Source organism: Elephantulus edwardii, unplaced genomic scaffold, assembly GCF_000299155.1.
Source record: "Elephantulus edwardii isolate Elephantulus edwardi_28Jun2011 unplaced genomic scaffold, EleEdw1.0 scaffold00066, whole genome shotgun sequence".
NCBI classification, from domain to species: Eukaryota; Metazoa; Chordata; class Mammalia; order Macroscelidea; family Macroscelididae; genus Elephantulus; species Elephantulus edwardii.
The window spans coordinates 8889920-8912254 of record NW_006399816.1 but is presented as its reverse complement, the minus strand read 5'-3'; the positions used below and the strand labels follow the sequence as shown (position 1 = coordinate 8912254).

Here is a 22335-nt window from a genome sequence, read left to right as displayed (position 1 = left end):
CACAAGAGAAGTACACAGTGTGATGGTTTGTTCTAAAAGTTTGGCTAAAAGAAAGTAGTTGAATAACAATAGATGGAAGGGGTGACAGGTTCAGGTGAAGGTATTTTAGGGATAAAGAATGTAACATTTTCTGGCAAAAAAGAAGTTAGTGGAGAAAAATTTGCATTTCATCTGGAGGTATTCAGCTTGTGTGGAGGTGGTGTAAATGTTGGAATAAGCCCTTGAAAATATTTTACATATTTAGCTTCTCAAACCAACTTCATTTTTCCTCCCATCTATTATGCCACTGTGCAACTGAAATGAAGAAATTAATTAGCGCCTTTTTTTAGGATCATTTTTTCCTTCACTTAGCCAATGAATATATGAGAGTGATTTCAAGGGAATTCAGGGACTATTTTGTTTTCCTTCCCCTTTAATAAGTTGAGGAAAGTTTTCCATAGCAGCAAAAGTGTGACAAATCCCACCTGTCAGACTGCACAAATAAACAACTGTTCATGTAACCATATTCAGGTTTTTCTACTTTGCTAGTAAAATTAGTCTGAAGCTGTGCTGTTGTTTTTCAAGAAAGCCAGTTTGTTTTACATTTTGTTCCCTTTCCAGCTCTTAAATCTAATGGCTTTCTATTACAGAAACACTAGTGCCAGAGAAGTTATTTTCAAATATAGAGTCACCTTACACAAGTGTCACCTTAGGCAACTACCCAGAATTTGTGTGTAAATGGGTACTAGTGCCTATCAGTCAGAAGAATAGAATTAGGAAGGTATATGAACCGTTGTGAACATTTAAACCAGACATTTGTTCCAGTCATCCAATCACAGAGACACTACTGAGGATATTGCAGTGAACTTCTTACTGGTCTTCTTGAACTCGACATTTAGAATGAGGTCAACTCCACGCTTTCTCAAACTTCCTTTCTCTTTACTTAAGAAAGTTTCTTAACACTGTAAGCTCAGTTTCCTGTCTATAAATGTTGTGTGAGGAGAGAGGGCAAAGCCCTCCTGCTTCACTTCGTGACAGTTGTGTACTGCTGAGTCTGAACCAACTCATAGTTGACCCTCCAGCAGGTTTTCAGAGACAGTCACTCACATGTGAGGAGATTACCCATCCTTCTCCCTCAGAGCAGCTGGTGAATTTAAACCACACATCTTGGAGATTGCAGTACAGCTTCTTAACACTAGGCCACTAGAGCTCCCTCATCTTTACATAGGGTTGATAATGATATCTATCTTATTTGGGTCATCAGGAAGACTAAATGGGAAAATCTTGTCAAAGAGCATTAATTTTGCTGATCGTGTTGCTACCCATAGCAACTCTATGTACAGTAGCTCTGAAGCCTGCCCTGTACTGAGCCTGTCTCAGTGATTGCAACACACCAGACCTCATTGCCCCAGTTACTGTATCAGTCTGTCTCATCCAAGGTCTTCCTCTCCTGCGCCATCCCTCCACCCTTCTGAGCATGATGTCCTTCTCTAAGAATCAGTCCCTCCTGGCCAAATGCCTAAAGTATGTGAGATAGAAAGCAAAATCCTAGGCTCCAAGGAGAAACTTAGTTTCATACTCTCTAAGACAGACCTGTTTGTTTTCTTAGCAGTCCACTGTATGTTCAGTACTCTTCTCCAGCACCACAACTCAAAGGCAACAATTCTTCTTCTGTCATCCTTAGTCATTGTCCAGCTCTCTGATGCATACCAAGTAATTGTGAGGGTCATGGACCATCATCAGGTGCACCTTAGTCTCCAGACTGACATTGTTGAATTTCAGTACTCTGGAGAGATCCCTGACAGCAGAATTTCCCAGTGCAATTTGTCATTTTATTTCATGTCTGCTGGTACCAAGAGTGTTCATTTTGGAACTGAGTAAACTGTAATTGTTAACAACCTCAATCTCTTCTCCATCCGTCATGGTACTTCTAATTGGCCCAGTGGTTAGAATCGTTGTCTTCTTGATGTTGAGCTTAAATCCATATTTTACTCATTCCCTAACATTTACTGGAAAAAAGCAAGAATTTTGAAGCTCCATTTCACATACTTTGGGCACGTGGCCAGACCACATCATGCCTGGAAGGGTGAAGGGACTGCGCAGAAAACGAAGACCCCACATGAGATAGATTGACAAAGTAACTGGGATAATGGGGGTAGATGTGTCAGAGACAGTGAGACTCACTCGGGATAAGGCATGGTCACTCAACTATACATAACACCTGGGCGGGGGGGACGTCCTAACTCCATAGCATTCAAAGAGCGTCCCTCTCTTGAGACCTGTCATCTTTTTAAGCATTATTTTCTACATTTATTCTCTGGTTTAACAAATCTGAGCTGTATAACACTGTTGTGATTGTTGAGTGTCATTGACTTCACTGTGACTCATAGTGACCCTATGAAGAACACATTGGAGCTTAGCCCTGTCCTAGTCCATATAACATTATATGTCTTTTCATAGATCCTTGCCATTGACTCATTAAATGGAAAAAAATTTATTCTTGGTCACTTAGTAAACGACAGTTTATTCTTCTTGACTCACTGATCCTTCTCTTCCTGCCTGTCCCCTCCCAAAGTATAACTGGTTTCCTTCCTCTCTCCACCTTTGTCACTAACAGTACTTAAATTTGTTAGCATGTGTCTTAATTATCTAGTGTTGCTATAACAGAAATACTACAGGTAATGGCTTTAAGAAAAGAATTTCTTTTCTTGGTTTAGGAGACTAGAAGAAGTGCTTGGTTTAGGGCTACAGCTGTAGAAGAATGCTTTTTCTCTCTGTTGACTCTAAGCAAAGATCCCTGTCTCTCCAGCTTATGTTTCTTGGTTCCTTGAAGTTCTCTGCGTGGCTATGCTTCTGTCTCCCCCAGCAGTGCTTCTTTGCTTTATCTGGTCTTTTTAAATATCAAAATAGGTTGAATCAAGGTATACTTTATACAGTCTTACAACAAAGAATTTCATATCCAAATAGGATTATAACTACAGGTATAGGGGTTAAAATTTACAGCATAGATTGATTTTGAATAGAGGCATAGTTAAGTCTGTAGCAGAAAATATGGCATTATTTCTAACTATTTGCATATCTAACTTCTCTTGCTAAACAGGGAATTCTTTGTGGACAGAACTCTTATCACTGTGTCCCCAGAGCCCACCACACTACCTGCAAAAGAAGGCTTTCTTTATGGTGGTTACTTTTAAGTGAATTATCCCACTGCAAAACTAGGACTGTATAAACCATAAAAAGAGTTCCTCTTTTTTTCTTCTTTTAAATTAATTTGAGATACTTCATCTGTCATTTATGGTTTTCATTTGAGTTTTGAAGGAACAAATTCGCTCAGTGATACATTGTACTAAAACCAGCTTCAATTAAAACATTGCTTTTTATGCTTTAAACATGACCAATATGACAGTATTACTCACTCAAACGTTCATTGTCATTGAGTCAGACCCGACTCATATCTGACCCTCCAGTGGGTTTTCAGAGACTGTAAATCACACGAGAGAAGACTGCCCATCTTTCTCCTTGAGAACAGCTGGTGGATAAGAACTGCCTGCCTTTGGGTAGACAGCACACCTCCTTAACCATTAGGCCACCAAAGCTCCCTGTGATGCTAAGAATGGTTATTGATAAGTGCAGTGGATTTCATTTACACCTTATTCTCTGACATTTTCTTTCTAGTTCAGCTCCCTGGACCAGCACCTAACATCCGAGCTTACGCAAATTCACCCACTTCCATCACTGTCACCTGGGAAACACCATTGTCTGGCAATGGGGAAATCCAGAATTATAAATTGTACTACATGGAAAAAGGGACTGACAAAGAACAGGTACAAAATAAGACCATTTTTCAATCCATTTGTTGAACTAGTAGAGCTGAAGTATATTTCTGAAACTTAATATTCCTTGGCTAGAAATCTGAGGGAAAAAAGATTAGGAAATTGAAAATGGAGTCTATTTCTTGTTACTAAAGTATTCCATAGTCTCTACCAGCAGGGGTCACTAAATATTAAGCAAATTTCTAAAGCCAGTTGACAATGCTCATGATGCATCTACTTTGACTGTTTAGTTCTTTTAGTTATAGAATTTGTATAGTAAATTATTTCTTTTAAAGCATTTCTCTTGGCTTGAGTCATAGATATAGAAATTATTTTCTTTTATTCAAGGATGTTGATGTTGCAAGTCTCTCCTACACCATCTATGGATTGAAAAAATATACAGAATATAGTTTCCGAGTGGTGGCCTACAATAAACATGGTCCCGGAGTCTCCACACAAGATGTTGCTGTTCGAACACTGTCAGATGGTGAGCCTTTTTTCCCCTGTGAAACAAGTATCACCCTTAGTACCCTGGAATTATAGGTATTACGATCACAGGCATTGATGTGAAGAAGATTGAATTCAAACTTCAGTTTCTCTACTTTTTGGAAGTAACTTTCGTCAAATCACTTAACAGTTCTGAGCATGTTTCCTTACATATAAAATGTAGACAATACCAACTTTATAGGGGTTGCTATAAGGATTCCCTGAAACCATACAGCGTTAGAGTGACCAGCACTCTAGGAAGCTTATTAATCTTAGTAGAAAGCTTTTTTTGTAGGTAAATGCTATCAGTAAATGCTATCACACAGACCATTCCAGAGCTGTTGGAAGGGTAGTCTTGCCATGGTTAAATGATTGTATTTATATGTGTGGTTGTGGCTGTGTGCCATTGAGTCAGCCAACTCATAGCTGACCCAGTAGGTTTTTAGGGGCATTGGGTTGCACAGGAGAAAATTGCCCATCCTTTTCCTACAGAGCATCTGGTGGATTCAGACCATGTACCTTTGAGATTGCAATACAATTTCTTACTATTCAGCAACCCGAGCTCATTTTTTTTTTACTATTTTGTGGAAATTTCATTTCTTAACCTGTAACTGTCTGGATTTCTAAGATAAATGTTAAAAGTGTACCTATGTGCTTTTCAGAGTTTAGATTTTCTAAAAGATTGAATGAATTAGAACCAGCATTTTAAAAAAAACCACACACCACCGAACATTCATTTTTTAATAAGATAAACAATATCAGTGTTCATTGCACTTAGTTGTTTATGAAACCATTATTTTTCTTAAAAATGAATTATTTTTGTTTTTGTTGTGTACCTTTGAGTACTGAAGAGCAGTGTTACTTCAGAGACCAAGGTGCATCTGATACTGGCCATGGTCTTTGCAATCACTTGCTATGCACCAGAGAACTGGACAATGACTAGGGATGATAGAAGGAGAATTGATGCCTTTGAGCTGTGGTGGTGGAGAAGAGTACTGAATATACCATCGACTACTAAGAAAACCAACAGGTTCATCCTGAAGAGGGTTAAAACAGGCTGCTCCTTGGAGGCAAGGATTCGGAAGCTTCGTCTGACAGCCTTTGGACATGTTGCAAGGCAGGACAAGTCCCTGTAGAGGGACATCATGCTTGGGAGGGTGGAGGACAGCTCAGGAGAGGAAGACCCTTGATGAGATGGATTGATTCAGGACTGGCGTAATGGGGGTAAGTGTGTCAGAGACAGAGAGATTGGCACAGGATAGAGCAGGATTTAGGGCTGTTGTACATAGGATCACTATGAGTCTCAGGCAACTCAACGGCACATAACAGCAACAACCTTAGAGTTGAAACTGACCCATAGCTGAATCTGGTGGGTTCTCAGAGGCAGTTAATCAGGAGGATATCCTGTGAAGCAGCTGGTGGATTTGGTCTGCATGCCTTCAGGACGGCAGCACAGGAAATAATGTGTATATATGAAAATAATCCTTAAATATAAGCGCATGTGTTTTTTCAAAATTTTACTAGTTTAAGAGATGGCCAAACTTAAGTGTCAGCAAGTAAAGAAAGAGCCTGACATCATGTGTCACCCAGTGTGATGCACTGATAAAGACATAGCTTCACCTATCCCTTCCAAAAGTGTTTCATTCTGATAATAATGAAACTACCAGATAAATCCAAATTGACAGAATCTCTAGGGGCAGAAAACTGACCTGGATTCTTAAAAATGTATTAGTCTCAAGTGTTGAGGACAAGTGTGAGGAATCATTCTAGAATCTAGACTAAAGTAAACTGAAGAGATATGAAACATAATGTGTAGCATATGATCTTTGAATCTAGTTGTAAAAACAACTATAACTAATATTACTAGTATAGATATTTGGTACTAGATAATGTTGTTATTATTTCTGTGTACCATCCAGTCAGAAATGACTCAGAGTTGACCATCCTAGCTGCTTTGTCAGAGGCTGTAAATCACATAGGAGATGACTGCTCATCTTTCTCCATTGGAGGAGCTGATGGATTCAGACCACTTGCCTTTGGGTTGGTAGCACAGATACTTACCACAAGAACACCAGAACTCCCTAGATATTTATATAGTGTCAGATAATATTAAATATATTGTTAAGACCTGAAGTGCTTGTTGCAGAAGGTCAAGGACTGTAATCTTCCATATGGATTAAACCTCAACATCAAGACAAAGATTCTCACCACTGGGCCAATTGGCAGCACCATGATGGATGGAGAAGAGACTGAGGTTGTTAACAGGTACAGCTTGCTCGGCTCCACCATTAGCACTCTTGGCACCAGCAGTTAGGAAATCACAGGGCAAATTGTATTAGGTAAATCTGCTGTCAGGGACCTTTTCAAAGTACTAAAATGGAACGATGTCAGTCTAGAGACTAAGGTGTTCCTCATCCAGGCCATAGTCTTTACAATTTGCTATGTATGCATCAGATTTGGACAGTGACTAAAGATTATAGAAGAAGAATTGATGTCTTTGATCTGTGCTGGAGAAGAGTCTTGAACATACCATGGACCATGGACCATCAAGAAAACAAATAGGTCTGTCTCAGAGAGAGTGAAACCAAGTTTCTCCCTGGCGGCTAAGATTTTGATGCTCTGTCTCACATACTTTGGGCATGGGGCCAGGAGAGATTGGTCCTTGGAGAAGGACATCATTCTCAGAAGGGTGGATGGACAGTGCAGGAGAGGAAGACTCCAAATGTGGTCTAGTTTATCATTTTGTACCAATGTTAGTTTTTAAATCCTAATAAATCTGCCAAGGCCATGTAATATAGTAACATTAGGAGAAGCTAGTTGAAGGGTATTAAGACAGCTCTGTAGTATATCTGAAACTATTCTGCAAATCTATTACTTCAAAATTTTAAAAAGTTTATTAAATTTTGTTTTGTTTTCTGAGGGGGGGAAAATGTTAAATCTATATATGATCCAAATTGTAACTGGATTAATATCCACTCCCCGTCACAGGAATTCATGGTGCCTTAGCATTCTTTTAAAGGCCTTGATTCCTACACCAGTTGAGAGAGACAATGAGTTTGGCAAGTTACTTAATTGCCCCCAACCTAATCTGTACTTTTCTCATCTGTCAAATAGCAATAAAATAGAAATGTATTTGTTGGATTGTTTTGAGGATTTCATGTGAAACAAATGTAAAGCTCTTAGCAGTACCTTCAATGTAGTGAGCAGTCAGCAAATCTTAGCTGATGCTAATATGGTAGTAACAACTATATTGGGAGCTGTTGCAATTAAATGAGAGTTCTTAACAGGGATATATGATTGGAGCCAATCTACATACAAGTACCTAAGCATCCTAGTCCAGATGTTTTTCAGTTTATGTACTACAAAAATAAGTAAGATACAGTCTTTGGCCCCGGAACTTATAGCATAGTGGGCACTTAGTAGTGCTAGGCCTGATCAACTGTCAGAGGGGAGAGATCCTTTTCCACCTGCAGATTAGGAAAGAAGGACTTGAGTTAGCATTTTGTGAACAGAAAGGAAACTAATTAGGCTTGCTTAAGTTTTCTTTGCTTGTCATAGTCACAGGGAAGCGAGCTGCTGAAAAGTGGGTGGCCATTAACTTTGAGATGCCCCTGCCTTATGTTGTGAAATGTGAAAAGTAAAGTTATACAGCTGTTTGTCTCAGAATTCTCATGTCTAAATGAATGTTCCTTGCTTGCAGTTTCCTTGTGAAACCAGATGGCTCGCTTTACTGAAGTTGTCATTGCTTAAATATCTCTTTGCTTTACTTGAGTATTGCATTCAGAACCAGCTCAGGAGGCCCATAAGACAGCCAAGTTCATTGATTTATGTACATCTCATTTTGGACTCCTAAAGATATTACCCAGTTCATTCACTCATCATATTCATCAGAATTTGTTCCCGAGAATTTGTGGCTCTTACCCAAGACGAAAATAATTGTCACTAAGAATATTCAAAATGTTCAGAATGTATCTGAAGGAAGAATCTAGACAAGTTTAAAGCCCCTGACAACATCCTTGAAATAAATATCTAACTTCCAATGGTGCAAACTGACCTTGGAATAGGTGTACACTTATGAATGTGTGTGATTTAATTTTCAATGACTCAAATCTGATAATACCTCATCATTATAGTCCTTTTATCATAAAGGTATGGCAATTAGCTGTAGACCATCTGATTACATAATTAGTGTTTGAAATGCGCATTTGTGTGACATGTGGTAGCAGAAAAGCCCTCATAATTGGAAAAAAAAAACATTTTTTTCACTTTTTTTCTTTTCCCTGTCTAGTTCCTGGTGCTGTTCCTCAGAATCTGTCCTTAGAAGTGAGAAATTCCAAGGTAAAACTTCATATTGTTACTGCTCACTTTTACTGGTTTGTTATTGAACCTCTGAAATGCTTACAGAGAAGGAGAGTCTATAAAGAAACTTACCAAAGCAAATAAATACCAATGTAATAATAATAATTTACTTTTAAAAGTACTAAACATGTAAATTATCCCAGAACTGAAAAACAGTCATTCAAAATGAAGAAGAGAAATAAGGTCATACAAGTATTAAATTTGCCAGTGAAACTGGGCATAGATATCATGTCTATATTCTATGAAATGTTACTGCCTTTCTCCGATGCAAAAAATTGCTTTAGCTATTTTTCAGATCAATTATCATTGTTATGAAAATCATTACATTCTAGAAGTTACTGGCCAAGGACCTTGATAGTTTATGATCACATAGTCCCTTAGGAATATGAGATGAACTAGTACAAATCCAGTGCAGACATCTGTCAGATTGCTTCCAAGTATTCAAACATTCTTCCTGACAAAGCTGTTGCACTCTCTATATATCTAGGCCATGTGTGTCTCTCAGAGGCCCAGGGCCTCTTCTGGGCTCTAGTCGACCTGAGATAGGCCTTGAAAAGGACTCCTTTTCCACTCTAGGAAACAACCAGCTGCTAACTTAATGGTTGCTTTGTTGAAGAGTGGTAGATAAAAATAGCTTAATTTCAACAATTCTAAACTAGAAATGGGGGGGAGGGAAACTATATATCTAGCAATCATTTACTTCCTCATCTGAGCGTATGCCTCTGATCTTATATTTTTCTCCTGACTGTTTTGAGAGTTTTGCCCAATGTCTCCATTTTTATAAAATAGCCAAGAGATCAAAGGCCCGAGTCTCATTACACTTATAGATCATCTTCTATCTGATCTTTGAGAGTTTTCAGATGGAACGGTATTTTTGCGTGATTGTTGAACAACTTTGTAAAAAACTGTTTGTGCACTCTGATGCCTTTCTTTCCCTTTTCCACAGTCAAGTCAGGGCAGTAATGCATGAGACAGTTAGGACCTAACTTTGATATGTTCATTCACATCCTCTTCGTCTTCTCTTTTTCCAGAGCATTATGATTCATTGGCAGCCTCCACCTCCAGCCACTCAGAATGGACAGATCACTGGCTATAAGATTCGGTACCGAAAGGCCTCCCGAAAGAGTGATGTCACTGAAACCTTGGTAGCAGGGACACAACTGTCGCTACTGGTTGAAGGTAATCAGTTTTGCACATAGGCAGCAACAGCTAGATTGCACTGCCTTTCTCAGACACTGTGTTCTACTCATGTAGTGACTTTTGAGAGCTCTTGACTTACACAAGCAAAAATATTTTAATGGTTCAATCTATTTCTGACTCAATACACATTAATGAGAAACTCTCAATAATGCAGAGATTCTATCTCTGATTAATGAGAGTGTATTAGATTTTACTTTCCAGTGTTTTTGTGTATTTTCTGGCTTTTCGTTTTTGAACATGTAGTACTTTTGTAGGGAGATCTGAATGCCTCATAGGTAAGGAATTGTGCTGCCAACCAACCCACAGGCAGGTGTTTCCAAGTCCAGGAACTGCTCCATGGAAGAAGGAGGGGCAGTTTCCTCCCCTGCGATTTACAGCTTCCCAACACCCACTGGAGGGTCAGCTGTCATCAGTTCTGACCTGAGGGCATCTAATGACAGAAGTACTTTTTTTTTTAATAAGGCCTTCCGGAAAAATGTGAAAGACCTGCTAGACAAATTCGAAAAGAACTGTATGTTTTTGATATAACAAGAGGTAGGAAAGAAAAAATATCTCGTTGGTAACAAAGAAAGGGCTACAAAATTATTTTTATAAAGGTGACACCATTTGAGTGTTAGTAGGCCTCAATCAGTTTTTTGTATAACTGCATCATTGCAATAATTATAACTGCTGTGGGCAACTGTAACATTTTATAGAATTCTGTCTGAGATAGGTTCTTTTGTGTTGCTTTTTTGTATGTACAACAAAGCAAGGGGCACACCTGATAAAAAGGTGTCCAGCACATATTGAATGTGGTGTCCTTGCAGATCAGAGTGAATCTCCCTTCATTTTCCCTCCAGGAGGAAAGTAGAGTTGACTGGGCAAGGGAAGTGTGGAGTGAGCATGGGAGGAAGAGCATGGGAGTGAGATTGAGTATTTTCACTCACTTTTGATGGTAAAACTTTGATAATAGAGAATAAAGGCAGATGCCTCTCAGCTATTCTTACTCAGAAGCGGTGGACATAGATGTTTAATATGTCTGCAGAACTGACCTTAGTCTGAGCAGAGCCCATCCACCCCATCCCTGCCTTAGTTAACAATGCCCAGATACATCTAACCTTCATTATCTTAGTTCAGTAACTCAACACTTACATGTTTCATAAACGAGTGGAAGAATCTGAGTCTAGTATGGTTACATCAATTAAGTGTTATTGCTGTGCAGTAGCAGAGGTGCAGGTTCAGTCATGAGCTCCAACTCTGTTGATTTTGCTGAACATTTGTTGAAAATGCATACAAGAAGTAAAGGTTGTTGCTAAGTAGGTGCCGTTGAGTTGGCTGTGATTTGTAGAGACCCTGTCGGCAGCCGAACTATCACAGTCCCGCCGTGTGCCTCCTCACGACCGCTGCTGGGCTTTATCCATTGCTGCGGCGACTGTCCTTCCGTCTCACTGAGGGGCTTTCTCTTTTCTGCTGTCTCTTTTTCAAAGCTTGATATTCTCCTCAGGATATTATCATTATTACCCAAACCCTGAAAATTAATTTCCTCATCCTTTCAGAGTGATAACTTTTCCTCGTACTGTATCCCTCCTGGATAGACAGTAAAAATATAGGATTCTGGAAACTTGGCATCAGCCTATATCCCGTTTTCCTATATCCCCCGAGACTATATTGATAGAACCAAGAGATAGAACCATCTGCAGTTTGGAAGTGTAATTCCTGAAGTTTAAAAGTGTAATTCCCTTCTTTGATAGGTACAAGTTTCTAAAAGTTGCAAGAGCCACTGACAGGGAAGAAGCTGTGCTCTAGTCATCCAGCTTTTCTCCTCACACTGTTTACCTCACAGAGGGTTGACTAATTCAGATTAGAGATGAACACCTGGTTCCAAGGGGTCTTCTTTACATTCCTCATATGAATCCCACATCTGTAAGCTGCAGTGAGGAAAACATGGCTGCAGTAGGTGTTCCCAAGCACCTCATTGAGGCAACATTGTAATAAAATCAGTCAGGGATGTTTTCTTAAGTCATTTTTTAGTTTAGTCTGATAGCAGGAAATAGCATTTCCCAGCTGTGACACATTTATTTTTAATATCTAATGATACATATCTACCATTTTTATATCTAATGGCTCAGGATAGGACAGCGTTCAGATCTGTTGTTCATAGGATTGCTCTATACTCGACTTAATGGCACCTAACAAAAACAAATGGTAAATGTACATTCTAACAGGTTTTGTTCTTGGTGCTGATAATAGAAGAATACAGCTGTCCATGAGGTGACCTTAATTATTTTTCTCAATGAAACTAACCCATAGCTGACCCTCTGACGAGTTTTCAGAGGCAGTTCATCGCACAGGAGGAGATTGTCCATTCTTCACCCATAGAGAAGCTGGTGGCCTTGAACTGTGTGCCTTTGAGATTGCAGCACAGCTTCTTGCCTAGGCCACCAGAAGCTTATGCTGAACAATAAATGATACAATTAAGCTACATTTTAGCTGAAAATACTTGTTTTTTTGTACCACTCTTGTCTTAAGGTACTGAACACAGTCTACCATCCTTTTAAATCATGTGTTGTGTACTCAAGTAAATGACTCTTCTCGTGACTGCTCACTCACTCACAGATAGGATTGGCCTCATTCAGAATAGAAGAGGGATACTTTGGTTCAAGAATCTCTTTACTGTGCTGCTTTAGACTATCAACTCTGTAGGTTACTTACCAAAAACTTACTGCCGTCAAGTTGGTTCTGACTCAGAGCGATCCATTGGTTTTCCGAGGCTGTATATCTTTATGGAAAGAGACAAACTGCAACTCTTTTCATTAGCAGCCTGACAGGGCTTCTTGTCATTTGCTTTAGGAAAGAGAAAGTCTTGCCCTCTTTACACATACTCTCAGTGCACTCCCTTATTCTTCCTCTTACATGCTAACCTGTCTCCAGAGAAGTTGTTGTTGTTGTTGTGTGCCCTTGAGTTGAAACCATCCCATAGCTGAACCCTCCAGTGGGTTTTCAGATTCAGTAAATCGCACGGGAGGAGATCTATCCTTGTCCAGCAGAGTAGCTGGTGGATTTGCATCATGTGCCTTTGGGATTGCAGCACAGCTTCTTACCGCTAGACCGTCAGATGATAATCTGATGGTTGCATTCTTTCTGGACCTTGACTGAGCCACTTTTGTTGATCGTTCAGGTGACTGTCTGTCCAGTGTATGTGAGGAGGTAAACTGACTTGGACCCAGGTATTTTGCTGCTCCATCTTTCTTGTTCCTTGGCTTGTAGATAGACTCAGTATGGACCTGCAGAGAACAAAATCCGACCTTTCCTCCCTGGCATACCGTATAACAAGACTGATAACTGAACGTAGACTCATCTTGCAACCTGGTCAAGTTCTTTGTTAGGAGTTTTTTAACTTTGTTGCTGGTTATAGAGCCCAAGATTTAGATAGGAGGATGTGGAATAATCTTTCATAAACTTTATGAGAATTAGCGTAAGTGGTATCTTGGAATGGTGGGGGGACAGCAAAAGAAAGACCCTCAGGTAATTTCACACAGTGATACAGTGATGGGCTTGAGTATGTCAGAGACTGTGAGGGTGGCACAGGATAGGACAAAGTTCAACTCTGTGGTTCATAGTGTTGCTATAAATTGTACTGGACTCAATAGCACCTAACAACAGCAACAAGTGTTTATGTAGTCATATATTGAACATTCTGTGGACTGCTAAGAGAACAGACAGATTGGTCCTAGAGTGGGTGAATCCAGACTGCTCCTTGGAGGCAAGGCTTTTGAAGCTCCGTCTCACGTACTTTAGACATGTTACCAGGAGGGACCAGTGCTTGGAGAGGGACTATATTAGCTGACTGTGGACAACCTCCGATCATGTGATTTACAGTCTATGAAACCCAGTGGAAGGTTGATTCTGACTAGACAGCAATGAGTTTGAGTTTTTATATTCTTGACTGTTGCCTTGCTCTTTAGGATAGACTTTTCTATCTGATTCTTAATGAAACTAATTTTTCTTCTTTTAGTTACATTCATATGAACAACTGAGGTTACTGCAAAATAGATACCTATGCCATGTTTTTACATACGGTTGAATTGGAACCAACTTTTAACTGAATCTCCAGCAAGTGTTTAGAAGAAGTAAAAGGCAATGGAGGAGATTGCCAGTCTTTGCCCACAGAGCAGCGAGTGGATTTGAACAGTGTGCCTTTAGGTTGACAGTGCACTTCCTTATCACTAAGCCATCAGACGTATACAATTCATGTAATGTAATTGCAGGAATGGGCTCCAGTGTGTCAGAGATGATGAGAATGGCACAGGACAGGGTTCATATCTATTGTTCATTGGATCACTATGAATTGGGCTTGATTCAAGGGCACCTAACAGCAACAAGCCACCAGAGCTCCGTTAGTCCATTTGTTGTTGTGTATCATTGAGTCAGAGCCTACCCCTAGCTGGCCCTCCAGCAGGTTTTCAGAGACACTAAATTGCACAGGAAGAGATTGCTTCTGTGGAGCAGCTGGTAGATTTGAACCATGTGTCTTTGGGATTGAAGCACAGCTTCTTACCACCAGAGCTCCCTTTCCTTAGGTCATATTGTTGCTGTTGTTGTTTTTGTGTGCTGTCAAGTCATTTGCGACTCATAGCAACCCTATGTACAGTAGCCCTGAAAGCTGCTCTATCCTATGCCAACTTTAATGTCTCTGACACACCTACCCTAATTACCCCAGTCATTGCATCAATCCATCTCATCGATGGTCTTCTCTCTTTCTCTGTCCATCCACCCTTCCAAACATGATTGTCTCTATCTAAAATTTTTCTTCTGTGGTGTTGAAGTAGCTCAGGGGACAGAGCTAACCTGACAGAAGGAGCCCTGCTTTCTTTTCTGGCCTGTGGTATCTTCTAAGGTTTACTGATGTTGTTCTTTGTTAGGATCCTTTCATTATCCTCAGCCTGTTTCCTACTTTCGATTTCTTAGTAACAATGAAAAGAGTGGATTAAATGATTGCTATAGTGCCATCTAGCTGTTTAGGAAAGTCTTAACCTCCTGGGAGCTTTACTCTATTCCATTTCTCCTCTTGAGATGTGTGAGCTTTGGCCTCTAGAGGTGGGAGTTATCTCTGTCTTATGTTTCTGCTTTGCTGGTTCTGTGTTGACTTTAATGAAAACTGTATCAAGATACATATTTTTAACACATTTTTTTAAATTAAACTGCAGTTTTATTGGGGAAAAAAGATAATAGCTTATATGTGTTCCTTGTGAAGTAAACTATCCAAGTCTTACTTGGTGGATAAGCTCTTTGCTTTAATTGTTGTTGTTATGTGCCGTCGAGTCGCTCGCAACTTATAGCAACCCTATGTACAACAGCCCTAAACCCTACTCTATCTCTTGCCAACCTTATTGTCTCTGACACACACTTAACCCCATTACCCCAGTCGATGGAATCAATCCATCTCATAGAGGGTCTTCCTCTCCTGCGCTGTCCCTCCACCCTTCCAAGAATGATGTCCCTCTCCAAGGACTGGTCCCACCTTGCAGCATGTCCAAAGTATGTCAGAAGAAGCATCAGAATCCTTGCCTCCAAAGAGCAGCCTGGCTTCGCCCTCTCCAGGATGAACTTGTTTGTTCTCCTAACAGTCCATGGTGTATTCAATATTCTTCTCCAGCACCAAAGTTCAAAGGCATCAACTCTCCTTCTGTCATCCCTAGTCATTTTCCAGCTCTCTGATGCATAGCAAGTAATTGTAAAGGCCATGGCCTGTATCAGGCGCACCTTAGTCTCCAGACTGACATTGTTGCTCCTCAGGAACTTGGAAAGGTCTCTGACAATAGACTTTCCCAGCGCAATTCATCTTTTAATTTCCTGGCTCCTGGTAGCAAGAGTGTGGATTGTAGAGCAAGGAAACTGAAGCTGTCAACAATCTCAATCTCTTCACCATCTATCATGATGCTGCCAATCGGCCCAGTAGTGAGAATCTTTGTTTTCTTGATATTGAGCTTCAATCCATATTGAAGGCTGCAGTCCTTGGCCTTCTACAACAAGCGCTTCAGGTCCTCCTCAGTTTCAGGAAGCAGGGTTGTGTCATCTGCATAACGCAGATTGTTGATGAGTCTACCTCCAATCCTAATGCCCTTCTCCTCATAGAGCCCGGGCCTCCTGGATAATCTGTTCTGCATATAGATTGAAAAGATATGGAGATAGGGCATATCCTTGATGCACCCCCTTCCCAATTTTGAACCATGCAGTGTTTTCTTGCTCTGTTCTGATGACTGTCTCCTGGTCCAAGTGTAGGTTTCGCATAAGTACAATCAAGTGTTCTGGGATTCCCATTCTTCTCCCAGTCAGCCACAGTTTGATGTGATTCACACAGTCAAATGCCTTTGCATAGTAAATGAAACACAGGTAGACATTCCTCAGGAATTCTCTGCTTTCAGCCAAGATCCATCTGCCATTAGCTATAATATCCCTAGTGCCATGGCCTTTTCAAAATCCAGCCTCGACTTCAGGCAGTTCTCTGTTGATGTGTTGTTCCAGTAGTTTTTGGATGATCTTCAGCAGAATCTTGCTTGCATGTGATAACAAGATATTGTTCCATAATTTTCACATTCTGAAGAGTGCCTGGTAGAATCAAACCATGTAATTTTGCTTTGGCAGTACAGTTCCTTACCACTAAGCCACCAGAGCTCAGCCTTTGCTTTAATTAGCAATTACTAATTTTCTTTTTCCCCAGCACTTTGGTTTCAACTTGTCTTTTTCTTTGGCCTCAGGTCTTGATCGAGGAACTGAATATAATTTCCGAGTGGCTGCGCTTACCATCAATGGTACAGGCCCAGCTACTGACTGGCTGTCCGCTGAAACTTTTGAAAGTGACTTAGACGGTAAGAGCGACAACTTACAAAACTTAATTATTGTGAGTACTGCCTTGAACTAACTAAAGTTTAATCTGAACTTTAGCGTAATATATACTGTGACCTCCTGCACTGGAGCAGGGCTGTTGGGATATATTAGTTTCCAGTTAACTTTTAGAGGATTTTCCCTTTAAACAGATCCAAAACAAATGGTAATTCAAGGGGTACTCTGAGTTTGTTGCTTTTGCTTTGACTTACATAGGTTTTTGTTTTTACCAAGGCCTTCAAGGCTGATTTAATATCAAAAGCCGAGGTGCATGCATCATGTCCTTGATCCAGTTACATTGTCCCTTTTTTTAGTCTTGGGTCCTTGCTCTTTTTTTTGCCCATGTGTTAAAAAGTGGCTCCAGTGGATGTGCATATGTAGCATTTATATGAGTGACAGATTTTGGACCTGGAGACAAAAGACCCAAGTTATATCTTTACATTTCACTTCACTAATTTTTGAACTAAGAAAGTAATTTATGCCTTGAAATAAAGTATGTGAAAGGTACTGTAAATTGTTACCATTTTAGGCCTTTTAGTCTCTCATCTTTTGAATCAGTTTATCCTTCTAAAGTTTCATATTATTTGACTTAACTATATTACTTGTTGTTTTTGTTGTTGTCCTTGTGTACCATAGAGTCAGAACCGACCCATAACTGACTCTCTGGCAGGTTTTCAGAGGCTGCCAGGGCTACAAGTTTATTACTTGGAGGAATAAAAAAAAATTATTTCCATTCCTGTAATGTCATGCTTGTCCACCTGTTGACAACAAGCTTGTGATGATGTGGCATTTATGCCTTTCTCATTGTACCTATGAGGGAGCTTTGGTGGTCCAGTGGTAGGAAGCTGTGCTGTAATCCTCATGGCACATGGTTCAGATCCACCAGCTGCTCCACTTGAGAAGGATGAGCAATCTCCTCTCATGCTGTTAACTACCTCTGAAAACCCGCTGGAGGGTCAGCTGTGGTTTGGTTCCGACTTGATGGTACACAACAGGAACCACATTCTATCTGCTAGAGTTTAGAGTGAGGCTAGGGCAACAAGAGGGAAAGGCAGCTGTTGGAAACAGTTTATTTAGGTGTTTTTCTCCATTGATCTGATGTTCTTGAATGTTTTTGTTCACTTTACAGATTAACACTTTATGAATATAATACAGTGTCTCTTCCATTTTCTTACCATGGTGTCGAGATTCTTGATTTTAATAAGGTTGGTTGGATTGTGTGTGTGTGTGTGTGTGTGTGTGTGTGTGTGTGTCTTATAATATACCAACACTGAGGGGTACATTTCACAGTGCATACAGGCTCTCTTTAAACTCTTAGGTATCACAGGAAAAAACATCACCCCAGAAGAGTGTAATAGAGGATTGAGCCCCATACCCAAGAATGGCAAAATTTTCTTAAAGGAAAGGGAGTCTCATCTTGCTATCTGCTTCTTTTCCCAGAAACTCATGTTCCTGAAGTGCCTAGTTCCCTTCATGTCCGCCCACTTGTCACCAGTATTGTTGTGAGCTGGACTCCTCCAGAGAATCAGAACATTGTGGTCAGAGGTTATGCCATTGGTTATGGCATTGGTAGCCCTCACGCCCAGACCATCAAAGTGGACTATAAACAGCGCTATTACACCATTGAAAATTTGGGTGAGTCTGCTAAATAGAGGAAGTCATGTGTATGTGCTTTTTCTTTTTATTTTGTAATAATTTTATTTTTATAGAAAAGTTGCAAAAATAGTACAAAGAATATTTCACTTATATTCTCAAAAGACTACCATTTTATCACGTCTGTTCTATTTTTCTCTAGCTGCGTATACAGGAGCCGTGGTGGTATAGCATTTGCCTGCTAACCCCCAAAAATGGCAATTTGAACTCACTAGCTGCTCCATGTAGGAAGGATGTGGCAGTTTGCTTTTGTAAAGATTACAGCTTGGAAAGCCTGTGAGGCAGTTCTCCTCTGTGCTTTTGGGCCCTTGTGAGTCAGAATTGACTCAACAGCCACTATCTACGTACACACATGGGGTTTTTTTCTCTGGACAACTTGAGGGGTTCAGACACAGTACCCCTCTACCCATTCTCTAGTGAACACTTTGTAACAATTAAGGCATTTGTAAATGTAATCACAGCACAATTACCAAAATTGGCATGTTAGCATTAACACTATATATTGTTTGACAGCTGTCTCATGAATGCTCTTTATAGCAAAAGAACACTGTTTTCTGATTCAGGTTACCCTACCTCAGTTTTCTTTGATACAGTCCAGTTCCTGTTTCTCCTTGTCTTACATATTTTTGCAGAGTATAGGCCTTTTCTATTTTATGGGCAGTCTCCTCCCTTCTGATTAACTGCCTCTGAAAATCTGCTGGAGGGTCAGCTTTGGGTCAGTTCCACCTCGACAGTACACGTCAATAGACTGTCTCTTCATTTAGGAACCCTGGAAGTATAGTAGGCAGCATGTCCAGCTGGGAACCAAAAAGGCTTGGTGGTGCATATCCCCAGCCGTTCCACTGGTTAAGGATGCACAGTCCCAGACCTCCTGTAAAGAGTTACAGCCTCAGAACCCCAGTGGTGGATCATTGTGAGTTGGAAACAACTTAGTGGCAATGATTTGGGGGGGTTTGGGTCACTAACTTTAGATCAGCAAGCTCTGGTGGCACCGTCCCTTGGAGCTAGGCTGCTCACCGAAATGTGGCACCTTTCTGGCGGTTTAGATCCACCGGATGGTTCCGCAGGAGAAAGTGAGACAATCTGCTCCCTTGTGATTTACAGCTTTCCGAATATCTGCTGGAGGGGCAGCTTCCATTCAGTCCTGACTTGACAGCAGTGAGTCTATAATTTAGATTTGTCTAATATTTCTTTATTATTGCATTCAAGTTTTGAATATTTGGAAGGAATAGTGCAGAAGTGTCTGATTGTGATAGTACCTTAATCCAGAGGAAAGTGATTTCTAGTTACATTCATGCTAGTAATGCTCAAGTTGATTGCTTAGTTGGAATGGTTGCTTCCAAGTTTCCCCACTCTGGTTACTATTTTCTTCTATATCGTTTATTAAGTGCCTTGTGGAGAGACACCAGAGTCTTTGCATTTCATCAAACTTTGATTTGCTAGTTTTAGCCTCTGTGTTGGTGTTGTTGAGTGTCATTTACTTGATTCTGACTCAGGGACCTGATAGTAGTTATTACTATAAACGGTCACTGCTTGAGTCTATTCTGACTCACAGCACCTCTGAGTGCTGAGACAGTGTAGAACTGCCCCATCAGGTGTCTAAGACTGGGAGTTGTTAAGGAAGCAGGCTGCTGCCTCTTTTCTTGCAGAGAAGCTAAGTTCGAACTGCCAACTTTTGATTAGTAGCTCATTGCTAATCAAAATAATGCTTTTCCTTTTCCAGTTATTTTTATTACAGTGCCCCTTGAAATGGCACTGGCATCTTTATTCAATTGCTTAGTGTTAAAAAGTTGGATTGTCAATCCAAAGGCAGGTTGTTCATATCCACTAGATGCCCCACAGCAGAAAGATGAGAAGTCTCCTCCCATACAACTTACTGCCTCTGAAAACTCGTTGGAGGCTCAGCTATGAGTTGGTTCTAACTCAACAGTGTATATAATCTTTCTTTGAATACATATTTCCTTTTTTACAAAGTTGTATATTCCATAATAATCTGGTATTTTTCTAGCCTCACTGTTGTAATAAGCTATTTCTCCAAGGAACTCAGATTTCTTTTATGAGAAGTTATAGCAACAAAAATATAAACATTATACATGTTCTTTTGTAATGTTGTAAAAAATCTCACAGAACCTATTTTTTCAAAAGCTACTCATTCTATATATAAGCTTAGCAAGGTTGTAAGATGATGTTGTTTTCATCAGGTGCCCTAAACTCAATTCCAGTTCATGTGAAATAGCTTGTGAACTAGTAGAACTGCTCTGTAAGATTTTCTTGGCTGTAATCATCACCAAAGCAAATTGTCAGTGTCTCTCTCCTGCAGAGCATCTGGGTGGTTCCAACCACCAGTCTTTCAGATAGCAACCAAGTACTTAACCATTAGCATATCAGAAAGCCTAGCAAGGTTGTAGGATATAGATTCAATACATAGAATCCTGTGCAGTTAACTGCCTCTGAAAACCCAGTGGAGGGTCAGCTTTGGGTTGGTTCTGACTCAACAGCACACAACAACAACAACATCTTAATAGTAGCACCTCTTCTTACCACCAGGCCACCAGAGCTCCCAAGCTGTTAATTAGTAAGAAGTATTTTAGAAAGAGATGTTTAACTAGTCTGTTTCATGTTAAACTTTTCCATACCTCTTTTAGCATCTATTGATTAAGTCTCAACTCATCTACTCTGTTGATATTAGGGAGCTCTGGTGGCCTAGTGGTAAGAAGTTGCCAGAGGCACATGGCGCAAATCCACCAGATGCTCCGCAGGAGAAGGATGAGGAGTCTCTTCCTCTGAAATCTGCCTCTGGAAACCCACTGTAGGATCCGCTGTGGGTCAGTACTGACTTGACAGCAAACAACAACAACAGTCCTATTAATAGGGAGTTATGGTGGCCTAGTAGTAGAAAACTATGCTGCAATGTCAAAGGCACACAGTTCAAATCCACCAGCTGCTCCACATATGAAGCCTGGACATTCTTCTCTCATGTGATTTACTGCCTCTGAAAACTGGAGGGTCTGTTGTGGGTTGGTGCAGACTCTACAGCACACAACAACAACATCCTAATAATAAACCTAAAACAGACTACTAACAATAAATAAATCTGTCATGGAAGTAATGATGCCAGAGTTCTCTTTAGAAGACAAAGACCTCACATGTTGTGGGCATGTTATCAAGAAGAGCTAGTCTCTGGAAAAGTACAGTATGCTTGGAAAGGTAGAAAACAAAAGAGAAGAAGACCTGCAGGGAGGTACAGTGACGCAGTGACTGGAGCATTGGGCACAGCAGAGATTATGGGGATGGTGCTGAATCGGTCATTTCCTACCTGTTGTACAAAGGGCTTCATGGCTTCTATGAGTCAGAGCTGATTTGATAGCACTTTACAAGAACAATATAAGAATTCATTAGAAGTTGGAATTGAAAGATGTATCTTTGGATTCATAATTTGTCCTGAACAAATATTTTTACTCCTGCATTTGTAAACATCATTCCCTCAGAGCAACTTTACATAAACTATCTAAAGATAAATTATCTAAAGATAGAATATAGTCAGCAATTTATGTTTTGTTTAAAAAGCACAAGTAGCCATTCTCTTTTCAAGAAGAAACAGCACTGCTAACCTAGCAAGTGATTCTCCTACTTGAACAGTCTAATAAGGTTATTGTGAGAGAGCAAAAGAAAAGCTTTGCTGGTACAATAAAATTGTCTCTGTGGTGACCAGCCTCCTGCTGTTTTCCTTTATGCAGCTGCTGAAGTGAAATCCTCTGCAGTATAGGCAGGATATGTTCCTTGACCCTCAGGTGTGCTCAGTCTAATAGGGAAACAAAAGTAAAAGATAAGAAACAACGGAGTGAGTTGAAGTGAAGTATGCTCTGATCAGGGAGAGCCTGCAGGTCAATGTAGAGCACCCAGGGAAGAGAGAAACCTGTGCTTGACAGGCTTAGTGAGAAGAGTGTTTAGAAACAGATGGGAAGGAGCACCCCAGGTTCTG

At 40.3% G+C, this 22335-nt stretch overlaps 1 protein-coding gene across 3 annotated transcripts in view; it reads left to right on the top strand.

The window, feature by feature from the left end:
- Positions 1-22335, top strand: part of NEO1 (neogenin 1) — a 247473-nt gene that overhangs the window by 184315 nt on the left and 40823 nt on the right. For all 3 annotated transcript variants that reach the window (XM_006888320.1, XM_006888321.1, XM_006888322.1), the window contains exons 10-15: positions 3655-3803; positions 4140-4278; positions 8566-8615; positions 9668-9815; positions 16574-16684; positions 18141-18335. In XM_006888320.1, coding sequence (XP_006888382.1) covers positions 3655-3803; positions 4140-4278; positions 8566-8615; positions 9668-9815; positions 16574-16684; positions 18141-18335 — 792 coding nt within the window. The remainder of the gene's footprint in view (positions 1-3654; positions 3804-4139; positions 4279-8565; positions 8616-9667; positions 9816-16573; positions 16685-18140; positions 18336-22335) is intronic.